The 9,945-nt window shown below is 43.0% G+C and overlaps 1 protein-coding gene across 1 annotated transcript in view; it reads right to left on the minus strand.

Moving 5' to 3' along the window:
* Positions 1-915, minus strand: part of LOC101858629 (ATP-binding cassette sub-family F member 3) — a 119,855-nt gene extending 118,940 nt beyond the window's left edge. Inside the window, exon 1 of the mRNA XM_005098954.3 lies at positions 778-915. Within this exon, the coding sequence (XP_005099011.1) occupies positions 778-853 (76 nt within the window). The 5' untranslated portion in view covers positions 854-915. The remainder of the gene's footprint in view (positions 1-777) is intronic.
* Positions 916-9,945: the final 9,030 nt, after the last annotated feature.

Genomic DNA, 9,945 nt, shown 5'->3' on the forward strand with positions numbered 1-9,945 from the left:
AGACACACGTTACCAAACAAACACCACCACAACATATAGAAATTTTAAACTGCTGTTACAGTAATACGCTACACCGTATAGAGAGGAAGTTTTTCTAACACTGACTTCTGGTGAAAAAATCATGAAGATCGACCTGTAACTTCCAGAGATGTCCACAAAAGATCGCTTACTGTATATCGCACCACAGGATGTACTCTAGATCTAGGCTATAACGGTGAACGCGCACCGGGTGAGAATAGCCAAAAGACTCGCCTGCACTATCTATCTATTCTCACCCCAGGTGAGAATAGAGGTGGCCCTATTAAAAATAAAAGTACGACTAGCCTGAGAGGGCTTGCCTAGCAGTGTAGCCGTCATTAAGTACAGCTTGCCTCTTCCAAAACTAAAATCCGTCATGTAAACAGAACAAAAATCCCTCCATGTCTCCACGCCCCTCCCCCGTTCACACCTTCTTACTGCCTTACACACACTCGCAAGCGGGCCACTCCACTCCATTCATTCGCAACTCGAGAACGGAAACCGTATGAGAAATAGAGTTCAAGTTTAAGTTCCAGAGCGTTCGAAGAAATCGAACAGGCCAAAAAATAGGTATCTAAATCACTGTCGATGTCGGGATGGGGGGGGGGGGGGGGGGGGGGGACTGGGTCGACGGCAGCGGGTCATGAGAGTATGAGACAAGAGCCAGAGGGGTGAGAATAGAGGGTGACGAATAACATTTGCGACTTTATTGTTGGCATTCAAAGACATTTCAAACACATAAAAAAACAATGAACTCACTGTTGACGTAATCGGATATCTCCTGATCTATATCAGGAAATGCTTGAGAGATTAATTCCCTACATGATACCGACATGATGATGCCGGATAGTGACAACGAGTAGTGAAATTGGAGAGAACATAGAATCTAATCTGAGGTAACTCGTTTAGGACGAAAAATAATAATACTTCGCCAATTCTTTGATAACTTCCTGTAAATGGTCTTTTACAAAATACACCATATGATTTTGGTACACTAAATAGGCAGTTTCGGGGGAGTGGGCTCCCCCGCTTTACCATACTGTTTGTTTTTTAAAGAGAGCCATAAAATATATCTTCGGCCTTGTGATAAAACCGACTAACCCCAGAGAGGTAAATTTTACAGGAGAATGAAAAAATTGTTTTATTTCAAAACAAAGGCGTCTAACGATAATCAATGCTTTAAACACCTATAAAAACACTTTACCGAAAATCTGTAGACCTTTTTTCCTTCAAAAATTGCTTTTAATGAAACTGTGTGGGTTAGAAGGTTATGTCGCTCAAATTTTCCTGGATAAAACCGACCAACCCTCAATTTTGTGGGTTGACCGGTTTTATCAGGAAGCCACTGCTGGCCTTGAGTTTAGTTGAGTGCAGCCAAGCCACACTTGACGGTAACGTATTTGATCACTTGCTTCAATCGTCAAGATCTTTTGTAAAAGAAGAAGAAGAAGAAGAAGAAGAAGAAGAAGAAGAAGAAGAAGAAGAAGAAGAAGAAGAAGAAGAAGAAGAAGAAGAAGAAGAAGAAGAAGAAGAAGAAGAAGAGGAAGAAGAAGAAGAAGAAGAAGAAGAAGAAGAAGAAGAAGAAGAAGAAGAAGAAGAAGAAGAAGAAGAAGAAGAAGGAGGAGGAGGAGGAGGAGGAGGAGGAGGAGGAGGAGGAGGAGGAGGAGGAGGAGGAGGGGGGGGAGAAGGAGGAGGAGGAGGAAGAGGGTGAGAAGGAAGAGGATAAGGAGAAAAAAGGAGGAGGAGGAGGAGTAAGAAGAAGAATAAGGAAGAGGAGGAGGACTATATTATTGCTACCAACATACTATCAGCTGCCGCCATTTCAGTGCTACGGGTTCAATTCGGGCAAAAACAGCAGTCACAAAGTTGAACCTTCAATAGAAGTAGAAGAAGTAGAAGAAGCAGAACGCAGCAATGGGTATATTGATTACATTTAAAGTAGAAGAACATGAGGTTGGAAGGGTAAGGGAGAGCTGCTACAGCAACAATTACAAAAACAACAACTACAACAACAACAACAACAACAACAGTAGTAGCAGCAGCAGCAGTAGGCCTTTATAATTTATGACCGTGTCTAACACGGTACTATTGGCAGTGGGTGGCCATTCAAAGGCCTGGAAAAAAATAATACAAAGAAAGAAATGAAAGCAGAAAGCCACACAAAAGCTCTGCTACCTCAGCAATGGTTTGGGAGAAGTTGGTTACTTAATAATATATCATTATTATACAAAAAGACTTTGTGAGTACCAAAGAATGCGCCAGCTTTCTCCAAGGTGCGTGGCTTGACAACTACTACTTTATTGAGTTTTCTCGACGATAGAAGAGCATGTCTGTCTCACTCTGTGTCCTATGGCTACAACAAGGCAATACGACAAAAGTTACTCTACAATAATCGAATTTGGCTTGATCGCTTTCAAAACTTCTTACTGAGGCAAAGTTTCATCGTAATTGTGGTAGCATCGTGGTACGACGGCCTGCAACTCCAGTAGATGTTTATACTGGTTGGCAGTTATCTTCAATCTGTCTTTGCAGAGAGGTCCAGCAGTAACCGTCGTACACATGGTGTTCAGCTTTCTTGGTCCTTGCAGCGCCTGCCATCCATCATCAAAGTTCAGCTAGTACTGAATTTTAAAGACTGTAGTGTACTTTGATGCCTGCAAGTCAGTGACAGTAGGATCGCCTGCTTTTCTCCCTAGACGGATTGTTTAGTGCTCTCCTACCTTTGGGAAATCTTTGAAAAAGCTGTGGTCCAGGTACATAACTTCATAGGGCCTGGGGATTCGTCTGGCTTTGAGCATGATGTTCATGAAGTCAATTGGGATGTACATCAGTGCGTTTTTTTTAGCGATCGCTCAATAGTGCAATGGACTGAATCCACTTCCATTTGGGTATGGCCCTTGGGGAGAATTTCTGCTCAACTGTGATGTCAAGCTCTTTGGCCAGCGAGGCCATTGCACTCACCAGGGTGGCTTTCTGTTTTAGTAGTTGCGCCAATCACTGCAGATGATGAAGTGGTTGAAGTCAGTCACTTGCAATATCAGTTAGTGAGTCAGACATGATGAAAACTGTTGAAGCCCAGACCAACTTCACTTTCATACCAGAATATCATCTGACGTCTCTGGTGGCAAGATCCTAAGTCGTAACATTGTGTACAGCCAGTTTTGTTTTATATAAGGTGGAAGTCTTTAGTGATGAGGCCAGAAGGACGCACTGGATCTCCACACAAAGGACACACACAGCCTCCCTGTCCTTCTCCTTCTCTGGTCTAGGTGCAGCGTTCCTCATATTCATATTTGAGCTGTGTGTTCTGTTTCTGTGAGGTTTCCAGATTTGAACTTGGTACAAATGTCGCACTGGTCTTTCTTGGTTGAAAGTAAACCCAAATTGTTTTTCTTGAACTTTTGGCAGAACACTTGATAGCTCAATGTGGCTTTCACCCTCTCTGCAAAGTTCTCCATGTATACTTGATGCAGATCTGACGTTTTCTGGATTGTCATCTGTAGACAGGAGGATGTCTTCGAAAGTTGGCCAAAAAATTCCTCTTCATGGAACAACTTGTCATCCTTGGCTCTCTTATGGTGGGCGTGATGTGTTCTAGGGGGTGGACCTCTTGTTGTTGTTTTTTCTTCGGAGAAGACACTTTAAATAAACCAGTGGGTCAGGCCTGTGGTGTTCTTGAAGATTATTTTACAAACAGGTGTTCTTTGACCATTGACTCTTGTAAGTGGTATTGAAGGCTGTAATTTCTCCTTGGGTTTTCTCTAGCTGGGTAAGATCTCTTTTTGTCTATCATGTTTATCGTGGCATATACGTAGGCTCTCTTTTCTTTCCAAGAGAGTGACCAGTGATGTCATTGCATTTTGTACCAACCAGTTCACAACTGCAAAGGACGTCAAGTTCACATCCTGCTCGCTTCGTGCCTTGACATGGGTAGAGGCATCCCCAGTTCTTTCAACCTCTTCCTTTTGTTACCCTTCCAGTCGTTTTCATGCCGTGTCCTTTTCGCAGAGATCAAAGGTGACATAACTGTTGTATTATCAGCTGATGTGACATTAGCCTGGTCAGGTTGATCACTTTCCACTGCGCTGAGGGTAAGAGGTGACACAGCAAAAATGGCATCATCTTATTAAATGTTATAGCGTTATGTAAGCTAAGGTTTGATATTAAGATAAAGCATTAGGTTATGACACTGAGAAAATAATCTACTCAAAACACAAACGAAATGAACTTTCAAAGAGGGTCGAACGATGTTTCAGAAGATAATGACTCCAATAAACACAGCAAATGAAAAAAAAAGCACTTTAAAAAACAACGATCGTTGGGGGCAGACGGTGTGCTGGACGGGTCCCACAATTTTTTTTCTGAGTGAGTAAAGAAGGAAATGCTATCTACTTCGTCCATTCAATTGTGAAGGAAAAATGATTAGGAGAAGAGACAGTAGTCCGAATAGGGGAAAATGCCTTCACAATCGGTGAATTTCGAGTACAAAGACAAAGAAAAACACTCAGACAGAAAACAAAGTTTCATATAAAACAAAATCCACAAAGATGCATTTCAAATACCGGAATTGTCACGATATAAACAGTTCTGTGGGAACAGTGGGGAGTTTTTAGTCATTAATAACATTATCAGCAGCATTAAAACGAAGAAAAAAGAGGGAACAACCAGATCTAATATATAACTCCCCAATGAAACCAACAAGAAATATTACACAAATATTCCTTTTTGGAGAGCTCCCACGGTTATGTGGGCAAATTCTAGACTATTACAGGTCTGAATCTGATGTCAAACGAAGTCCGGAGAGCAGTCGAAGCCGGGGTTAGTCGGTAACGTAGAAAGTGGCCCCTCATTGTTAGCGCGATACAAACAGCCAACCCTCATTCCGTCCCTCGCAGGTGGGATAGTCGGAATTATCGGGCTAAAATCCGATGGGTGCCGGGTTATACGGTTTTATTTCTAATGTTTTAAAGACGAGTGAGCATATGAAATGGACAATTTACTATCGATAGGGCCAATAAAAATGTTTTTGATATTTTGTGGGTTAGTTGGTTTTATCACCAGGCCGACGATATTCTGCTTTTGAGCGTTCATTATGTGAATCTATCTGAAGGGTGGTGACAATAATTTTAATTTGCTTTAAGGGGGGACTACACTCCCAAAGTCAAGATTCGGCTCAAAATTATGGAATTTGAGTTGCAAGCATTAAAAATGTTTTGCTTCCTCAGCCTCTCCTACAACTATTTCATCGCATAAGAACCCCCCAAAAATGTATATTTTCCCATACCGGGCACGTTTGTCACCGCCATTTCCTCATAAAGTCAATATTTTATTTTTCTTTATCGGCCGTTTTCTCAAAACGCGACTTTTCTATATACTTTTTTGAATAACTCCACAATTTTTCATCCAATCTTCATGAAATTTTCACAGAATGAAGAGAAGAAGTAATACTAAAAATTTGTCAATTGAATTTTTGATATATATGAAATAGATTTCTGTTGGTGGTTTCTGGAGTGTGGATTTTCACGGATTTGTTGCAAACTTGAATGTATATATGCTACCTCGAATCAGGAAAAAAATTCTATAAGTTTTTTAAAAATTCGTTTAGAAAAAAAACAACACAGACATTTTTAGATCTAATGTTTGTCAACACGCATGCAAAAAAAAAAAAAAAAATTTCCATAAGCGATAAGTGCGGTATTGATTACGTAAGACATGTCAATAAAATCCAATATGGCCGCCGTATCCACGGAAACGAAACTTTTTTTCTTTTAAAATTTGATTGCGGATTTTAAAACTCCTTACTATGCGATTAACGTTAGTTCTAAGCTCCTTGGTGGCGGGGCATCTCTGCAGCCAGTGCTCCAAATCTTGAGGTTCCTCACTGCACAATGGACAGATTGGGTCCGATGTTTTGTTTATTCTACGTTTGTAGGCCCGCAGCCCGCAGCCCGCAGCCCAGAGAAGTGACTGGTCCTGATTTTTGTCAGTAATGACTGATTACTGCGGGACTTAATAAGAGCCTCTTGTTTATAAGGAAATTGCCCTGTATAATTCATTCGTCCGCGTGTGGGATATCGGGGGGTCTTTTGTGATGAGTTTTATCTGGGCACACGCTCTGTCATAAGTAATTTAGCGGTCTGGATCCGGCACCGCTGTTGCCAGTTTGGCGTTACTGTCAGCTGTCATCGAGATCGTTGCCGAGGATATCGCAATGACCAGGGATCCACTGAATCGTGGGTTGAGGTGTTGCATTATTTGTGCGTAGTCGCTTTTGGTCGAAGGATGGTGGTGTTCCCACTAGTGCCATGCATAGCGATTGACTGTCGGTGAAAATAACGACCGAGTTGGATGCATCGCACTCTTTGTCAATCCAGTCAATGACCATTTCCAAGGCTCTCATTTCTTCCTCGGAAGAGCACGCCTTTCTCCCTCAACGTCTCAACAACGGTCGGGCTGGACGGGTCCCCCGTTGTGATGACGACTCCAACGCCGCCGTCCGTTGTTTCTGCACTAGCCGAGCCGTCAGTGTAGATATCAGATATTGTTCTGTGCGCCAAGTTCTCGTGCTCGACGAACAGCAGCGCTTTAAATCTTCCCACTGGAGTCACTCCTTTCGCTTTTGCCGTACAGGTGGGGGAAAGTGATGTCGGGGTTGATTCCCCGTTCCCAGGGCCTGGTTTCGAAGTAATTTAAGTGATTTGCCTCCTCTCGCAGTTCAACAGATGTGAACTCTTTTTGCTGACATCTTCGGCCCTTTTTTGGAAATCTCTACGTCCCTTTTGGCGTCTGTGCACTTGTTCCGTTGCCGCAATTCGTCGAGGGTGGTCGTTGTTCATTCCCTCTTAAACGGAGACAGTAAGCATTTATGGTGGACTGAATGCTTGGGACCCCTGTTTCAGCTCGAAGTGCCTCGATCGGTGATGACTGGGCTTGGGTGGTGATCAGTCGCAGACATCTGTTTTGAACCACCTCCAGAATATTTATCAGAGTTTTGCTCAGCCACGGTTGCCAGCTGATGCTCGCAAAGTTGAGGACACTTTGTATATGGGTGAGATAGACCTTGCGAAGGTCGTCTTTCCTCAATCCCCATTTTGAGTGAGTACGCGACAGCGCCGAGCATCCTCATCTTCTGTGTGGCCTTAGCCATTACTGTCTCAACCTGTTTCCTGAACGTGAGCCGGCAGTCGAGTGTGACTCCCAGGAGTCTTGCGTAGAGGATACTATACTTAATTGTCGAATTATTGATCGCGATTCATGGCTTCCATTCCGAGCCAGATGTTGCGAGCGTGAAGAATGTAGTCTCGCTCTTCGAACCGTTTAGCGTGAGTTTCCATCGCCTGCTCCAGTCAGCAATTGGGAAGCACCTAGCCGCATGACTCCCGTAGACCCCAATCTATCATCATGTGTCTCTCGGTATTGTTTCCTCCACTTCACATGATGATAGATTGGGGTCTACGGGAGCCATGGAGGCTAGGAGCTCAAAATTTGGGGACCACGACCTAGACACTGTGACTACGTAGTCCCCAATTGGGGTCTACCTAGAAACCATGACTACGTAATCCCCAATTGGGGTCTACGTAGACACTTCGTTGAAAATGATGCCTTGACTAATTCTGTACAAGACCCTAGTTAGATACCCAAGAGACAACTAGTTTGTCAGCAAACATGCCGTCTTTGACGAAATATTCTTTCGCTAGCATCAAATAAAGAAAGAAATAAAAAGTAAAAATAAAAGCAATAAAACCGTTCCTGCCGCTTCCCAAAAGTCGATAGCAGATAATTGTTTGTACTGGGTGCAAAATGCTTTCTTGAACACTAGCAAGAAAGAAACAATGAGCTAATGCAGTTATCCGCGTGTCAATCTCAATAAGTTAAACATGCACGTGTTTCTAATGATGAAGCTCCCTAAAGTGAGGCTAAAAATGCATGGCACACCAAAGGAGGTTTTACAGTAAGGTCCTTCGGCACACCTTAAAAATTATTGTCAAATATTTCTCAACTCTCGAAAGCAAAATCTCCAGGGTTTTTTTGTTTTGTTTTGGCAAAATAACTTGTACCAGTTGACTGATCAATATTTTTTGTAAAAACCTGTTAGTATTCTGGACCGATTCCTTAAAAGAGCACACAAAAAAAATAAAAATCCCAGTGACCGAGGGGTTTCTGCGGATTTTAATTTTTTTTAAAGTTTTAGAATCTAGGCCTACAGCTGGGACGAAAATATAAAATATTTGCTTTTAAAGCTGGTCGGTAATTATGTTATCGCAAAGTTAGGCTTATTGAATGCATATTTTGAGCATCTCAAGGCCAAGAGCAAAAATGTGTAGGCCTACCCAGTGTACCAAAGATTCTTGTATTAGAGAATCTTTGAGTGTACCAAAGATCTTGCCAAGACCGACAATCAAGACTAGCCAGACAAAACAATCCTTCTTTACATCATGTGCCAAGCGCAGGCCCCTCCCACTTTTGCATCTGCGCGCATAACTCGCTGGGGGAGCGGTAGTCTTGGATAGCCGCATTAGCCGAAGCACTGTAACCAATGTTAACTACGGTACATGTAGATTATCATTGGTTACAGTGCTTCTCCAGGCTGCAGCCACGCTGCAGTTAGATCATAACGTGTGATAAGAAAAACATCAGTCTTGCGTCAGCCTTCCGGTCCAAATGCAGCCCTGCCTGCAGACGGCGATATTTGGCGAGCTTAATATTTCCATCGTATGTCAACGGGGGAGCGGCTGTGTCGAGTCACGCTGCTACTCGCCTTACTTTGATGTTTCTTCAGGCGACGGCCCCACACTTGCTAAAAAAATACAGTGGAATCCTGTTATAACGAGAGGGAGGGAACCGGTGCGAAATGTCCGTTATAGCAGGATTCTCGTTAAAAGGGATCCAGCAATAAATTCAACATAATCTATGAGTTTGGCGTTCCGTTTATTCGTTTTTGTATTTCCCCTGATGATGATTTGTTCAACATGATCCCTAGGTCTTACTTTATCAAAAATCGAATCAGGTATCTTTCTCAAGCACTAGCAATGTTGACAAATCGGCCTTGGCGATCAGAAAGAAGGGGCTCTGGCTCTAGGCTAACTGGCCTGCTGTGTTGTCCCCCACCCCACCACACCCTGTGGTGCGTTGCGTCTGCTTGCGCACGTCACACATTCACTCCATCCATCTATCACAGCATTGTGACCTCTCCATCCTGCACCAGAGAAGTGAGAGGCACGGTATGCCTAGACAATCTAGACTGGGCCTCTCACACGATGCGTTCTGATTATCTGCGCATGCCACACCCTACCCACTCATTCGCTCCAGCCTTCATTGTTGTTTCGCGTGGGCTCTCCCATTCTTTGTTTCGCTGGATCACCTACAACTTTCTCAACTGACAAGGTTTTATAACATGTTTAATTGGTCTGTGTGCTGTGCACAGTAGCCGAAATATTCCGTTATAACCGACTCGCGTGACGGTCTGATTGCGCAATATTTCATTTACAAAGATAAAGCAGGAGAAAAAACGGGGTTTTAGAATAGTGCCTAGTGTCTTTTAACAGACTTCTCGTTGTTCCAGGACTCGTTATAAGTGGACTCTAGTGTATTGAAAATGAAGTCCTAGCACCCAAGAGTCTACATAACAAGAGGGTCGACTCCTCTCTTTGAGCCATTTAAAAAAAAATGTCCTCAAAATTCGGTGGCTCCCTCTTCGCAAATGCGCCCCCTTTGCGAACAGAGATACCCTACTTTGTGTTAAAAAAATCAAAGTGAAACTAACAAGTTTTAGAATAAATAAGAAGTCAAATTTCGGAAGAACGCTTTTTAAAAAAATGGTTACGCCGACCAAAAAAAAAAAACCTCTTCGGGAGGAAGGGGTGACTGTTTCCCAGGGGCGAAGGCTGACTTGTTTGACAGGGTAATCAACGTGAAACGGGACCAGAT

This window comes from Aplysia californica, unplaced genomic scaffold (genome assembly GCF_000002075.1).
Source record: "Aplysia californica isolate F4 #8 unplaced genomic scaffold, AplCal3.0 scaffold00198, whole genome shotgun sequence".
Lineage (NCBI taxonomy): Eukaryota > Metazoa > Mollusca > Gastropoda > Aplysiida > Aplysiidae > Aplysia > Aplysia californica.